At 40.8% G+C, this 15,974-nt stretch overlaps 1 protein-coding gene across 1 annotated transcript in view; it reads right to left on the bottom strand.

Annotated features, from left to right (window-relative positions):
- Positions 1 to 1,056: 1,056 nt before the first annotated feature.
- The window catches only part of LOC138026789 (poly [ADP-ribose] polymerase 1-like), a 28,804-nt gene continuing 13,886 nt past the window's right edge, over positions 1,057 to 15,974 (bottom strand). Inside the window, exons 14-28 of the mRNA XM_068874238.1 lie at positions 14,540 to 14,672; positions 13,697 to 13,757; positions 13,331 to 13,391; positions 12,103 to 12,305; positions 10,384 to 10,467; positions 9,790 to 9,912; positions 8,506 to 8,634; positions 8,317 to 8,415; positions 7,262 to 7,414; positions 5,389 to 5,425; positions 4,717 to 4,730; positions 4,512 to 4,588; positions 4,203 to 4,264; positions 2,367 to 2,484; positions 1,057 to 1,641 (exon numbers count right to left, since the gene is read on the bottom strand). Of these exons, the coding sequence (XP_068730339.1) occupies positions 1,563 to 1,641; positions 2,367 to 2,484; positions 4,203 to 4,264; positions 4,512 to 4,588; positions 4,717 to 4,730; positions 5,389 to 5,425; positions 7,262 to 7,414; positions 8,317 to 8,415; positions 8,506 to 8,634; positions 9,790 to 9,912; positions 10,384 to 10,467; positions 12,103 to 12,305; positions 13,331 to 13,391; positions 13,697 to 13,757; positions 14,540 to 14,672 (1,433 nt within the window). The 3' untranslated portion in view covers positions 1,057 to 1,562. The remainder of the gene's footprint in view (positions 1,642 to 2,366; positions 2,485 to 4,202; positions 4,265 to 4,511; positions 4,589 to 4,716; positions 4,731 to 5,388; positions 5,426 to 7,261; positions 7,415 to 8,316; positions 8,416 to 8,505; positions 8,635 to 9,789; positions 9,913 to 10,383; positions 10,468 to 12,102; positions 12,306 to 13,330; positions 13,392 to 13,696; positions 13,758 to 14,539; positions 14,673 to 15,974) is intronic.

The following is a 15,974-nucleotide window of genomic DNA, read 5'->3' as shown; positions in this document are numbered from 1 at the left end:
ACGCTGGGAAGTAATAGAGTAGGGGTAGCTTCAACATCACCCCCGGGTTTAAGACTTTTGAAAACTGAATCCTTCAAATTCTCGGCCCCCGAGGCAAATGTTGCGTTTTGATGCGCAACCCCCTACTTGAGAAAATATACCTTTCGATTCCCACACATGGCGCAAACAGTGCGTTGAGTGACTCGGTATACGAGACGCGACATTTAGGGTTCAAATTCCTACCCTCCCCGTTAACTGCCAGGGAGATTTTGAAGTCTCACGGCTGATCGACATTAGTATGGGCGCGTACCTCAAAATCTTTTGGTAACTCAACCTCGTTCCCAGGGTTGTCGACGACAAGGCAGAAAGAGAGAGAGAGAGCCTGAGAACGAGGTTGTTGGGAACTGAGGGCGCTTTCCGTTTGTCAGAACTGGCCGGCCAGACCCGTCAGTTTGCAAAGAAAAGACAGCAATTTGAAGGAACGCTTGCATGATAATCCCTCGTTTTCTTCCGGAGGAGTGTATATCATCCTCGAAGAGTGTTAATTTGAAGGCGTTGTAGAGTTAGTCCTTGCAAATGCCTGGTCTGGCCGGTCAGTTCTGTCAAATGGAAAGCGCCATGAATGTGAAAACCAGATTTTTCTCACAAGCTGCATCCTTATCCTAGTGAATTCGGTTCTAGCACAAAGCAAGCCGGTTGGTTCGACACCTACCATTTGCCAGGAAACTCAAATTGCGGTGAGTTTGGGTTAGGGTTTCGATCTCGAGAAGAGCATACAACTATCACAGGAATTGTCGAAAAAAGGTAAATTATTTTTTAACCACCGGTATTTGTGAACGATTCTAACATGTGTACAGAGTCAAGTGCCAAGAACTGAATGTTTGCCCAATATTGAATATCGGAAGATCTTATACTGGCATATACCAATATGAAAAGAAAAAAAGTACACAATGAGGATGAATAAGGTGGGTAGTGCAAGCAGAGAGGGTGACAAGAGGTTTATAGAAGAATAAAGATAAGACAAAAAGGAATGGAACTAGAAATTCAAGGTATAAAAGTTACAATCAGAAGCCGGACAATATTAACATTTTCTTTATTGGGGTCCGAAAGGAACGGACTGTCTCAGCTCGAGTAAATCCATGCATGAGTGCATAACTCTATTTCGGTACAGTTTTTTTCCCAGTAATACGAAGAGAATGAAAAATACAGTAACACGTATTGAAAGTTAAGGCGTGGATGTCTCGATTCTCTCAAATAACCGGTGCTTTGTAAAAGTGTTCGCTACTTCTATCAATCATTTTGGTTTCTATTTCATGTTCGGTTTTCTGTAAACGAGAGCACTATGAAGGACTTAGCTTTTGAAATCAAGTTAGTCAATGTTTTCTCTAACATCGATAATTGAACATTTAACATTTTTGTCTTTATTTCTCTAACAACAACAACGGAAAGGTAAAAAAAAAAAAAACCGATCAAAATGACTGCGACGAGAATGATCGCCATGCCTCCTTCAACCTTAGTCCTTCTTTCCATTTCCCATTTTTCCTTTCATATTTCTTTCTTCTGTTCTCCCTGGAACACTGAGGTTACCAACCATATTTGTACTTAAATTCAAGCTTCAGCAGATATTTAATGTTGATTTGTGCAACATCATACACGATGTATCTGTTGTGAAGTCAAGGGTTTTAAATAAATACAAAGGCATTCAGAAACTATCCGTCCGAAGAGACGTAACTGCAACATGGGGTTAATACAAATCAGAAAAGATAAATACGATCATCAAACGAAGCGAGTAAGAAAGAGTGTTCACACGGCGTGACCAGCTGTCATGTTGGTTTAATGAAGTAGGAAAGAATTAGAATGAAAATACACCTTATTCCAAAATGGCCGCCGTTTTAGTATTCTTTTGTTTCCTTGAAAATTGGCCCTTTTGGCCTCGCTTTCAATGTGAAATTCACAAGAATATTTAACCAAGAGCCAATTTGTAATGAAACAAAAGAATACTAAAATGGAAGCCACTTTGGAATAAGGTGTATAGCGTTCAATTTTCTCTTACCCCTCCAATTGATATGACAGTCGTGACGTCAAAGCCAAAAGGGCGCGCAAAAATTTTTCCAGCGTGAAGCGCGGGAAAACATATGCTTTAAGTCACATCTGGTTTCGTTTGACTATTGATTGGTTGAGAAACTGGTGCGAAACCTTTCTGGCCAATCCCAGAACATAAATATTACAAAACCAAAGAAATAGTTTTCACCCTCGTCCTCCTCAGTTCGCCAGCTCAGAAAACAGGATGCAATGGCTCTGCTCCTGACCTTCGACTAAAACTAGGTCTAAAAAAATTGCTGTTACTACACGGCGAGAACAAAACTGAACGTATCATTGAAGGATACTCGTTGTAAAGAAGACTTGACGTGGGAACAGTTGTATTGGTTCCTTTACCACTTGGAACAATCGTTCCATCAGTTAGCGTAATATCAGCACCGGGATCAGGGCCTGTCCGACCACATCCTGAAACAAGACCCATTTCATAGTAGTCAAGGAGACAACCTCGTTCCCAGGGTCTCTCTTCTCTGCCTTCTTTAAAGCTGAGAAGAGAGACCCTGGGAACGAGGTTGTCAAGGAGACTCAGGCGAACTCGTATTAGCATTCACTAACCCTTATCGCTCTTAGAAGTTGTAAGGGTTCACAATATACACGTATGTCACTTAGGCAACAACTTTTTTTCACTTTTTTTAGTGATGCGACACTTGCACTACTTTACCGGGCCACTGTCTCAAACCTCCCTCACCCCTAACTACTTCCAACATCACTCTTTCCCAAATCAACCCTGACAATGTTGGGAGAAGAATTCCTCCTCCTCGAATTTATCTGATATACATAATTGCTAATTTGCTCGAAATTGTGTATATCAGATAAATTCGGACACTGCGTCCCAGGACTTGAAGTAGCAGAGAAAAAAAAGGAAGATAAAAATCATAACCATGGATAGGATTTGAACCCGGAGTTTCAACTCTTTTTGGAACCGCTTCACCACTGAAGACCAAACACCGCTCTCTCTCTCTCTCTCTCTCTCTCTCTCTCTCTCTCTCTCTCTCTCTCTCTCTCTCTCTCTCTCTCTCTCTCTCAAAAAAAAAAAAGATTTTATTTAAGTCTCCCATGCAATATTACTGCTGAAGAGTAATTTGGCCTAAGCTGGATTAATTAGGCGTAGGCTTTGATTTTAAAAATGTTTAGCTTTGTCGTGAAGTTTGGTAACCGGCCTTTTGCAGTGTTTATTATTGTTTGTTGCCAACTGATAATATAGCGTTTAAAATATTGTCCCTGAGCAGCTAGCGGTGGGGTGATCAAGCGTTTAGGTGACGGGTTAAATTAATCAACATTCCCAGGTTCGAGTCCTATGTCCATACACTTGAGTTGTCTTTTCAAACAAACAATTCCTGGGACACAGTGTCCAACTTAACGATAACTGTCTCTTCACAGCACATTAGCAATTGTGTGTATTAGATAAATTCGGGGTGGGGGATGGGTTGCATTTATCCCTCTACATATAGCGCAGGTCGGATCACTCTGTGCTTTTTAAAATTGTCTGCCCCGTTATAATAATAGCAACATTGTCATCCCTGTAATTTGAAGCTATGTCTGTTGGCTACTGTAAAATCGAAACAAGTCTTGTAAACTCACGAGTGTTGCCCTCTTTTTCTTTTCAAATTAACAACCTTTATTCGTAGAAAAAGCACGTTCCACACTCATTTAGCCTGTGTACAGGCGCCCCCTCCCCTCCTTCCTCGATTTTTTTCTGAGGGGATAAGGCGGTTGTACACAGGCTACATTCGTTTAAAAAAAGTTTGGGCAGGGCTTGAGAAGGTCACAGGGCTGATGGATTGTTGAAGTAGTACCTGTCGTCTCAAGGATTACCACAAATAATTAATCCCTTGTTCCTTTGGATTTATACAGATAAATGCCACGACCGCTGACCTTGGGGAGATCACAACGCACCCTTGGAGGATACCCCATTCATGCCACATAAACAAATGGTCAAGAAACGTGCAACATATTAAAAGAGATAGTAGAAAAGGGAAGATTGTTTTTGGCAGCTGTTTCTCTAACGGCCCTCAGAACGGATGGATTAAGGTCTCCGTTCTCGCTATTTCTCTCACTAAATGGTGTTACCACACCCGTCTTACAACATCACTTTCTCTCGAAGATAAAAGCGAGTCGCAACATACCCTTGACACTATGTTTTCCTTTTGGAAGTTTCACAACATAACTAGCGTCAGTCAGTTCATGCCTGGACAGATAAAAAAAAGGTAAATCAAATTTGCTGATCCATGTTTTTAACGCAATCTAACAGCCAACCCCTCCCTCCCCTCCCAATAACGTTCCAAGAAATGAAGCGCGAACGGTTTGAGTACAAAGGACATCACATCTTGAAGGAAATTTGGATGATGACATGTTTTTTCTGACGTCACGTCTTACGTTTGCAATTTCGACAAGATTGCGTGACTGTCATATTGTGACGTGACATTGATACTTACATATTTCCCAAAGCGACTTCACAGAGCATCAACAGACCAATGTTATCCGATGGTGTGGTTCGACAGTAGTTAGCCGACTGTTGAATAAAAGGTCCAGACAAACATACAATTACTGCCTCTTTCCTCAAGCCCAGACATCTCGAATTTTTGCGTTTATCATCGGAAAAGATAAAAAAGGAACTAACAGTTCTACTACTAAGCTTACCTTCGACACCATATCTGAAAAAAAAAGTTGTAGCAAGTATTAACACAGAGAAAAACAAAGAAAACAAGTAAAGACAAAGGATATAATTTACATTTAGAATGATATCAAAAAGAGGCGCTATTCGTGCAACAAATCCAGGTCACATTTGAATGTGGCCGTCTTAGCTTTAGGGCAAAACGTGGAACGAAGAAAGTCCACCCACAAATGTCGAGTATGAAAGTTGAACTCCAGCGCTTTTTATTCAATTTTTGTAATCTAAGTGGGGATGCACCATAACAGCGTTTTTAAGCATACGAATAACTGCAGTCATATGGTCCTATCGTGATAATGCCGTATGGTGAGATGACAGTTTACTGAGAATTAGAGCAATATGCGGGAGGGGGGAACGGGGGTGAGTTGGGGGTGCCTGCAGCAATGCCGTATAAGCCCGCTCCACATTACTCTGTTCTCCGGTTTTTAAACCAACAGCACGTAAAGTATTCTGTTTTCCAAATTCACATTCTTTTCTTTCGGTATAACGGAATTGGAACAGAAGTAAACAGAATTGTGCAATGAGAATCCGTCGTCAGTTTGATTACGCCGTCCTAAACGCATGTTAACTGTTGAAGAGTTATTCAACACAATTCAAAGATAGTCAAAGGTTAAAATCAGACATTTTAATCGCACACCAACCTGCAAAGTAAACACCTTTTCCAAACATGTAACCCGTCTGTCAAAGAAACCGATAAAACACGTTAGCCCAAACAGATTAGGCTTTGAATAGAGAGCTCTTCATTTGATTGCACTAAAACTGACCAAATCGCAAACTCATCCAACACGCCTTATTTCAAATGGCTTCTGTTTCATTTTTTTTGTTCAAGGTTGGTATTGGCCAGTTTAAAGTTGCGTGGCAGACAGGGTCGGGAATTTTTGAATTGCACTGTCGTACTGTTTTGGGGACGAGCCACTGTTTATGCAGTCGTTTACTCTGCAAAGCAAAAAGATTTTCGAATATACTTGCACGACATCAATGAACTTCGGTTTAAATCTTACGTTGTTAGTAAGTAAACGTCGTATGTACCACGATCTCACTGACATTTCGATCACATCTTTTTCGTTTTCCGGATAATTTTGCACCTTGGCAAGCGAGCCATCGTTTTAAAATTGCCATTTTACAATATTCTAGTGGTTTAAGAAGCTCAGCTCCTGGTATATCGCTCTCTTGCAACTTGAGTTCTTGCTCCGCGCATGCAATGATGAAATGTGTTCCATTCAACGCAAGTCCATTCGCCGCCCGGTGAGTACAATTTTGCACGCCAAAATTCAAAATATGGCCGTGAATAGCCTGGAACTAGACAAAACTTTGAAAAGTTGTAAATGGAACACACATTTCCATCGGGAAAACAGCACTACCTTTTCAGAAATTCCTTTTTCCTCGGAAATTTTCCAGTGGAACGCACCAAAAAGTCGTGTTACAAACTTACCGGAATTTCCGGAAATTGTTTTGTAAATGCTAAACAACTCTAGTCTCCTTCGTAGTCGTCTTCTGTGTAGTCACGCAACGCCACCCCCACCATTTTCTGATGAGGAGCGTTGCGTGACGAGCCTACTGGCTCTCGATCAGAAGCAGTCGGATATGGGCCATTTAGACACATTCTAAACTAGTTTACCTAAATGATAGAAATCCTGCCGAGGAGAATAGAGATTTTCAAAATTGAGATTTCAATAACAGTACAAAACTGGACCTCCTTCTGGACTCCACTCGAGTGAAGAAATTAACAAAACAATAGATGGTTTTCACAGTGACGTCAACAAATTCTAAAATCAAAATCGCGAGGTCTTCTGAACTTTTATCTAAAGTAGGTTAAAGATAACCTAGAAATAAATCTTTTTTTAAAGTTTCCAGTTCTGTGACGTCTTTCGTTTTGAAAATACAGCATATTGAATTTGCGAATTGTCACTTTGCATGACACCATGATACAAGGCTATTTTGTTGGAAAAAAACTATATCCCTATGAATCTCTGCAGTTTTCTTTGATCACCGGCCGCCATATTATTGTTGGACCACATGGCGACTCCGTAGCGTGGAACGCTTCGACAAATAACTCAGAAACGATGTACCGCACAGACCTGAGAATTGACGAGGTGGTTAAAAGATTTGTTTCCTACAACATTCCAAGTTCTTGGCCTTTTTCATTGAACAATTTCAGTGAAACTATCTATAGCTTGAGAATATGAAAAACAGAGCAGGCTCTAATCTTCTGATACCGCGCATCTCAATTCCTCCATTCGCGCATGACCACAATTCCTTGCTCCTTTGATCGCAATCCCTTGCGTTTCGAAGAAAAACGTGTTCTTCTCCCGATTAGAGAGCTGCCTCGTTCGTTCGCTTCTGGCTCACTCACTGCGGCAGCAATGAAAATTGCGCAAGGACATAAAACAACCACAACTCGCAACAAACACCCGTATTTGGAGCTAAATGGGACAGGAAACTCCGGAGAGTGAACCGAAAACTAGGTTGTTTCGACACTGGGAATATGATTACGGATATCACTTCACTCCTTACCACTGGGGCTTCAGGAGGCGCGATTCTCAACCCCTGAGACAAGATGCCAGCGTAATTTGTAGTGCGTGAACCATGCCACAACAAACGGCGATTGTGAAGTTCTTTGAAAGGTTGAAACCGATCGGCTTCACCATGGCGATTCACCTTGAAAACCTAGAAACAAAATGCATGATTGAGACCATTGCAAAACCTTGACATTTTCTGATAAAGACCGTTTCTAACGAGGAGGAACACGAAGGGCCAATTCGAGGTCTTCATTCTCTACTAGTTGGGAGCTAAAGCAACAAAAAGGCTAGCGGGAAGGGAATCGCCACAAAACGGCATATTTCAATAGAAAAACAATAACTTTGCGTGCTCTGCACGTGCACGTTCACATAACCGAAACAACGTTCAACTCATTTCTTTGCCGTCAACTACATAACAACAACTTCAAATAAATTTCAGGTTTCGTGAGACTGAGAATACAGCACGCTGGGAAACATTTTTATTCTTTGTCCTCTCATAAGCGCCATACATACCCTTTGCATTCTTGGGCAACGCCCATCCTTTTGACCAATTAAAAGAGTTAAAAAAAAACTCGAGAAATAAATATCCACAACGCTAATTAATATTTTGCGAGCTGGTGCATTGCCTCCTTCCCAGAGCCCAGACAAAGAAGAAATCGTCCGACAATTACAATGCAGGGCCCTGGGGACGAGAATATTACTCTCGACTGCCGAAACCCTCCACCCACACTCCTGGAGACACTTCCTGACGTTTCCCACAATTCAATTATTCTCAATCTTTATAGCACTGACTCAATAGACCTAATCGGCTAACTCAACAATTGTGGTGTGTAAAATTTGAAAAATTGTAGCAGCTCGCGTCGTTATTCAGTTGATGGTCGAGTGAGGAAGGAGGTGCAGATTCGAGTCTCAAGCTTTTCTAAAACTTTTCTTTGTTATCTTCTTATCAATTCTAAATTGAAAACCTGTTCACCTCATGTAATTTCACATCGAAGGTAAAAGGGAAACTTTTGTGGAAGAAATGTGATGCTGTAACATTAATGATCCTACCTCGACGACATTCAACTCGTACTGAGTGTGAGTTTCAGCGTGGGTGTTTTTCACGTAATCGTCGATCATAGAAAATTCTTCGGAATCCTTGGCGAGAACCTTCAAAAAAAAAAACAACAAACAAGACAAAAAAGGAGAAAGTCATGCAACGACACCACATTCAGTATGTGAGAATTCGCCGTAGCATACCTCCAAATCTGTTTGCAGCTTTTGGTAATTCACGTCCAAAGGATCTTTGGCCAAATCCCCTTCTCCACTCTTCAACAAACTGTAAGCCACCTCGATGTCGAGCAAGTTGTCCAACATGCCAACTTTAGTCTTTAAAAAATTGATGTAAAAAAAACTTTAGCTGACATTCAGTTCACGTAGTTCACTTAAGTTTTGCACACGATACTGATATTTGGGGAGTTTTGGCAAGAATCAGGAAAAAATCAACAGACTTCACTGGTGAATTTCACACTGTTCAATCAGTGTTTTTGCAGAGTACGGCACAAAAAGGTACCAAGACGCAGGCAGCATATATACTGAACGATTATTTTTCCTCTTCAAACCAATCATTATTAGGCTGATTTAGCAACAGAACGGGAACGTCAGTGGCGACGTCGCGCGCAGCAAAACTACCAATGAGAATTTAGAATAGAGAAGAAAAGAGTGGAGTCTACTCTATTCTGAATTCTCATTGGTGTTTTTTCTGCGCGCGCCGTCGCCACTGACGTTCCCCTTCTGTTGCTAAATCAGCCTATTTTGATACGTTCACACGGTAGTACAGGGCCAATTTTCCACTGGTTGAAATTCTGCGCGTCAAGGTTTCCAGTTCACACACAAGCGAGCTAACTGTTGGAAAATTTGGACACCAAGCTAGTCGTTCAAACGTTCAAACTCCAAATTAGGGGACGAATTTCTATCGAATCCTGTTAAAATTTCCACAGGAGCAGTGTTGCCACTTTAATTATAAACCGTCTTAATTTTTGTATGGCAATGATCAGGATGCATGAATGTGGACTCAATTATAAGGAGACGCCGTTTTGGATCGCTGTGCGAGTGGGTAGATAGTAAAACAACTGAATATGGTTTAAATTCCACCCGTGCAAACAATACGAACCAGGTGATCTGGTGACGTAATTCGGAGGACTGGGGAGAAAAACTTTAGCGCCGTATCCCACAACCGCGCGCGGCCTTATTTTTTAATTCAACATGGCAGAGGCGAGGTTAGATCTCGTCGTTTCTACTTGAATGTTCATTCAGTAACAGGAAATGTAGCAGACACGTAATGATCTCTTGAGTTTTGGCGATGGATGGTACTGCAGGGAGTTTGGAAACAACATCTAAGGCCCCGCGCGGTTGTGGGATACGGCGTTAAAATGTTTCTTCCGAGTCCTCCAAATTACGTCACCAGATCACCTGGAAAGTATTGCTTGGTTCCGTAAGAACAAAATGTGCAGATTTTTTTTGCCAAAGCCTCGTTTAAATCACCTTGATAAGCTCCAAGTTGTCCAACAACGGCGGCTTCTTCATGCCAAAGTCATGGGGAAGCAATGTATAAAATCTGTTGGAAGCATCTAAAAGAGAGCTGGAGCTTCCACCATCTGAAATAAGCTATGACAAGAGTTAAACAGGTGAGAATCAGAGAACATAAACCAAAATTAAATTTTAATAATGTCTTTATTAAGGTCCCCACGTTATATAGCCACGCATGATTGCTAAACTACATGTAAAATCAAAGAAAATCCAATTGACGCTGAAAAATTGCATTTTTTTTCACGAGAAGGAAAAACCGGGAGTACCCGGAGAAAAAACACGCGACGCAGTGCGGAGTACCAACAAACTCAACCCACAGATGTCGACCAGTCTGGGAATGGAGTGCAGTGCAGGTGTCTTATCGAGCCGCCATGCTGGATGGATGTTATTTTTTCACCTCAATCGCTTTTGATCCACCCCCTTGGTGGCAATTTTTTCCTCGACCCAAACTTCCTCTGCTTCAGAAATTCAAGATGGCGGCAAAATTTCCGGGAAGGATAATGTTTAGCCCGTGACCACCAAAATGTGCCTGCACTGCAGCCTACTTACTTTTTGTGCTTCCCCTAGTACAGCATACGCACTTTCAATCTGTCGTCTTGTTAATTTTCCTAATGGCATCTTCTTCAAGTCAATCTGAAAATACAAGGGAAGGGTGGGTAGGTGGGTGGCGAAAATTCCTTACAAAAGCAATTCTCTATTTTTCCGCGTTTCCCCAAGTCACCATCCCTCCCCCCTCCCTCCCAAAGAACAATCCTTGGTCACGTCTGAAACATGCACGGTCGTAGTTACGGTCTACGTTGGCCACCGCTTTCTTCACCAATACTGTGGAAATTTCTGACATTTCGCAGGAGTACCCCAAGACCATGGACACTTCATTCATTTCAAATGTCCGTTTTGAATTCCGCAAAAAATTAATTTGGTGAATGTAGAAGCATTTTCCAGCCACCTGCTCGTTAACGAAGTTTCCCGCCAACTTTTGAAAATGTAAAAATTGCGAAGGAGGAAACTGGGCGCAAGTTGGATTGCACCGATGGACCGGTATTTTCCAGCTGGTACGATATTCTGGAATGTCAAGTCAACCTCGCAAGGGGCATTTTTCATTCAAAAACATAAATTCCGGTTGAAATTTCGGAAAGTGCATGAGCCCAATGAACAGTACATTACAGTTGCAGAAAACCCAGCCCAAGCCCCGGCACGTTCGTCTTGTTTTCCAGCCAACCAGAGGGTGTCACGTGAGCTTTTTGTGAGCATGAAACAATCGGAAAAACAATTTGGTCAAATGAAAAGAAATGACTCGTTCCGATTGGTCGGACTAGTGAAAGTGGACCACCTTCAAAAGCGAGATATTCCGGTTGGAAAGAAACCGAAATGGATTATCCCATTTTTTCACTTTCGACCGAAATTTTCAAGTTTTCACGAAAGGGAAAGTAAACCCCTGAATTCGCCAATTTCTTCCCAGAAACTTTCTGTTACATACGATTTCTTACAAGAGATTAAGAGAATTTTTGGTTGCAAGGAAAAGCGCATGATTTACGGATTTCTTGGTCTGAATGGAAATTGTCGGGATATTTCTCGTTACGTCACCCAGTGCTTTGTAATAATAATAAAGATAAAAATAATAATAACAATAATAATAATAATAATAATAATAATAATAACAATAACAATAACAATAACAATAACAATAACAATAACAATGGGAACTGCAAGGATTTTGAGGAAAGTGTTGGAAATGTGAAGAAGAGACAATTCTGTTAGCCTTTGGTCATTTGTTATGACTCGCCTATCAGAAGAAAAGACGGCTATGACAACAGCCAGAACATGATGTTAAATAATAATAATAACAATAATAATAATAATAATAATAATAATAATAATAATAATAATAATAATAACTGTACACTTATATGCGGACACATCCACTAATTGCTCGAGGCTCTTCACAATTCTAAGAAAACAATAAAATAAACTAAAATAAAATAAGATGTAATAATGAATAAAAATAAATATAGAAACGAGTAGATTCGTTTATTATAATTTGTAAAAAAATTAGTACACTGAAGAGTTACTCTTAATAAATTTAGAAAAAAGAAAGGTCTTCAGTTTCCAAATCTTTGGTGTGCATATAGCAAAAGCCCTAAAGCCCCTGTCACCCGGTTTTGGTTCTAGACACGATCGAGAGAGTAGAGAATGTACCAATACGAGAATTGTATACCTCTTTTTTTTAAGAGAATGAAAATTTAAATATTTCTATTCTTTTGCACTCACTTCAAATTCAACCAGTGTTTTCTTCATGGACTCCACATCAAATATCATCTTGATAAGCTCTTGGATGGCAGGAGCGAGCACTGATTTACTTCCAGGTGCAATGGATGATTTTAGTTCTTCATTATCCTGTCCATAGTCGATCTCTAGTGGATAGAACTTGTTTGGATGCTTAACGAAATTCTTTCTGTCCTCCCAGCTGTTCCCTGCAGAAGACACAAGACACATGCATTTTTGGTTTAATGCCACAGCTACCACTAGTCGTTGGTGGATAAATTTATAAAATAATAAGAAGAATGAGCTTTATTTGAGCGTCAAGAGTATTTAGCGCTGGAACACTTAATGGGGACATCAACTCATATCACATCGTAGGTTAGTTTTTGAGGTGAGGGGAAACCCAAAGCACCCAGGGAAAAACCTCTCGGAGAGAGGAGAACCAACAAACTCAACCCACATATGACGCCAAGTCTGGAAATCGAACACAGGCCACATTGGTGCGAGGCGAGTGGTCTCACACCTGCATCATACGTACTCCATGTTTTCGAGTATGCTCTCGTAATGAAAAAACATTTGATCATTTCATTCATTCACAGGGCTTCAAAACGAAACGAACTTAATATCATTACAATTTGCAACTATTTGACAATTCAGGGCTAGCAGCATACAGGGCGTTCTTCCAATGAAGCTAGTGTAATTAGTATAATGGCCTATCTTAACAGTCACCTGTCGCTCAGGGGTAGAGCATCCGAACGAAAAATTGGAATGAGGTTGTAGGTTCGACTGCTGCAAAGGAGCGCTCGGATTTCTTCCGAGTAACCCAGAGTCACAGTTTTAAATACACCAGATTCAAGGACAAGAGAGATTTCATTTGGCATTGTATAAATTCCACTCCCGCCTCAACAAACAGGTGCAGAAGGTCAATGCAAGGCTGCGTAGCGAAGAGTGCACTTTGGCCAAGGTCGATTCCATGACTCAAGGTCATATGTTATCGAGTATGTTGTTGGTTCCTTCGATGAAAGGCTAATGCTCGATACGTCAGCTTTAAAATCTTTCTTTGATTGATAAAATCAAATTTTTGTTAGCTCCTTCCTACAGCCTGAGAGGATTTCCTGTATTCCTGTGTCATCAAAAAGCAACTTTTGGTCTGGATTTAATTTCAGCGGTTGCGACTGTTACTTTCAATTTATTTCCATTCTTTTTCCCCATCTCAACTTCTGGATGTCATCCTTACCTGTTTTCTCCCCATACAAATCCAAAAAGCTGCGAATGGCGTTCGCCTTCGAGCCACAACTCTGCAAACAAATAGATGTCAATAGAAAGTTTATAACTTTACGAAGAGCTTTGAGGAAGCCTGGTTGTCGCAGAAGGTTGTCTGTAGAAGGTTTCCCGTGCAGCAATATTATTGTTGTAACAGAAAATTAGTCGACGTTTCTAGGGAAAATATGGCCAATAAATTTGTCTTGTCATTGTTAATTAATTTGTTTTCCTTGCTTCGCATTAGGGTTTCTGGTCTCGGCATTCTACGCTGTTTGAGAGCTTTTCGTTCCTGAAGGAATCAATCACCACAAAAATCGCTCACGAAGTAAGGCAGCATTACCTCCAATTTATTGCCTCCAATGTGTGTTCCAACTCGCCCCCAAGAACGGAAAAGATAATAACTGGACAAAAGAAAAAAAAAAAGCAACAAAGTTTTTCTAGAAACAACTTTCCCAGTTTTTTCGTACTTTAATACCGCTCAGAAATAAACCTTTTCCTGTTAATGTCATCGATCAACTTTAACTTCATTTACTTTAGTGGGCTACTTCTTAAAAGATATAATTTTCACATCGCTTTTTAAAGCGACATCAAACCGGTTTAAAGTGAAAGAATTAAAAAGCATTTGATTGTAACCGCTCTTGTTTTCGCGGGTGCAGGCACGGAAGCGGAAAGACCTGGTGATGAAAAAATTTTGCATTGTGAAAAGACCAAATGTCAAGTTTTAAGGTGCTGAGACTTGAGGGTCGTGTTGCAGGGACATGGTGCAGCGACAAAAAACTTGTGTGGTGCACACTGAGATGACATGCAGCAGGGAAGTGTAGCAGGTACACGAGGCAGGGACAAAATCACAACATGTGCACACATATGAAAATGTTACGGGTACATGTTTCAGGGAAATGTTGAAGCGACATGTCCCCTTGTGTGAACTGATACTTTTATAATTGTGCCTCGTCCCCGCTACGTGTCCCATAACGTTCAGCTTATAGAACTTCCTGGGACACGTCGCAGGGACAAAATCACCCCCAAACTGGTGTTGCACAATTATAAAAGTATCAGTTCACACAAGGGGACATGTCGCCGCAACATATCCCTGAAACATGTACCCGTAAAATTTAAATACGTGTGCATACAAATTTTCAAGGATGTAGAAGGTGTGAAAGTCGAATCAACCGCAGACACTCACGATTTCACTTTGTCGTCCTTCAGCAGCTGAAGTTTGTAATAAGAGTTTGTGCCTTTGACAATGTCCACCAAACCCAAAGTTGCGCTGTAAATATTGCCATTCTCTTGGAGAACATGACACCTGTCTTCCATTTCTGAAACAAAAAATCCTTGATGTCGTAAAAATGGTTGCTGTTATTCATCGTGGTGAAGTACAATAATAATAAAGTATTCTCGTTTGTCTGACGATGTGGTCACTTGTGATGTAGATCGCGACGTTTTGACTGCATACTGCCAGTCTTCATCAGGCGATGAGGTCAACTGGTTACGCGTCACCTTTTATACAGGATGCTCCGCTGTGATTGGTTGATTTTCCTAGCTGCTGAAAACCAACCAATCACAGTCGACCTCATCGCCTGATGAAGACTAGCAGTATGCAGTCGAAATGTCGCAATCTACATCACAAGTGACCACATTGTGAGACAAACGAGAATACTTTATTATTAAAAAATCCTTAATTCTGCACATTTGAAGTGCGAGTTGTAGACGAATGAGAGAAATAATCCTTGTACTTAACTGGACAATTTAAGCAATTGTCTCTTAGACACCTGAACAATTATGACGGCTTTAACAGGATTTGAACCCATGACCTCTGCGATGCTGGTGCAATGTTCTACCAAAAAAATTCTTGTCCCCTCTCTTTTTCCAAAAACAACGAGATTTAGCATCACATCAAACAACCCGCAGTTACATGTACTTGTCATCATACACACAAGAAAATTCTCTTTCTCCTTTTAGAAGTTTCACAATGTCTGTAGATAATGGGCAAAAACTAAGCTAAAATCAAACACATTTCTTTGATTTTGGGCAAAACGAAAATTACACTCTCGCGCTCAACGTTTGTGGTTAAATCTCTTTGACAATAGGGAGCTTAAGCATGCGCGTTTTTGACACGCGGATGGCAACCGGAAGAGAACATTTCGTGTGCCAGGACAGTGGTGTCTCCCAGATTTTTTAACTAATCATCTCTAATGGAGAAAAGATGATTAGCAATGTAAATGTGTTTGCGTGAAGACAAGTTAAATGGGAAAACAGCTCACTTCCGGTTGCCATCTGGGTCTCGAAAAATTGGGTGATGAGGCTCCCTAATACTCTGACCAGCACTTGGATTCGTTTCAGTTGTCTTTTGCCAAAAACTAATTGGTTGGCTTCTTCCAAGTTGCTTCCTTCATGCTGCAATGTTCATTTTAGCTGTTCATTTCTTTACTCAGCCCCACACACAAACTATTACCACAATTAGCTTTAAAACACCATCATGTATAAATGTTGAAATTTTCGCAGTTAGATTGACGAGGATTTTAATAAGCATCACGAAGTGTCCCCGTTCTCTTCTCCCCAACTTTAACATCACCCGTATCTCGAAATACAGACAAATTTCAAGATGGCATTGTTTGACT

Source organism: Montipora capricornis, chromosome 12 (genome assembly GCF_036669925.1).
Source record: "Montipora capricornis isolate CH-2021 chromosome 12, ASM3666992v2, whole genome shotgun sequence".
Lineage (NCBI taxonomy): Eukaryota > Metazoa > Cnidaria > Anthozoa > Scleractinia > Acroporidae > Montipora > Montipora capricornis.
This window is presented reverse-complemented; position numbering and strand designations above follow the sequence as displayed.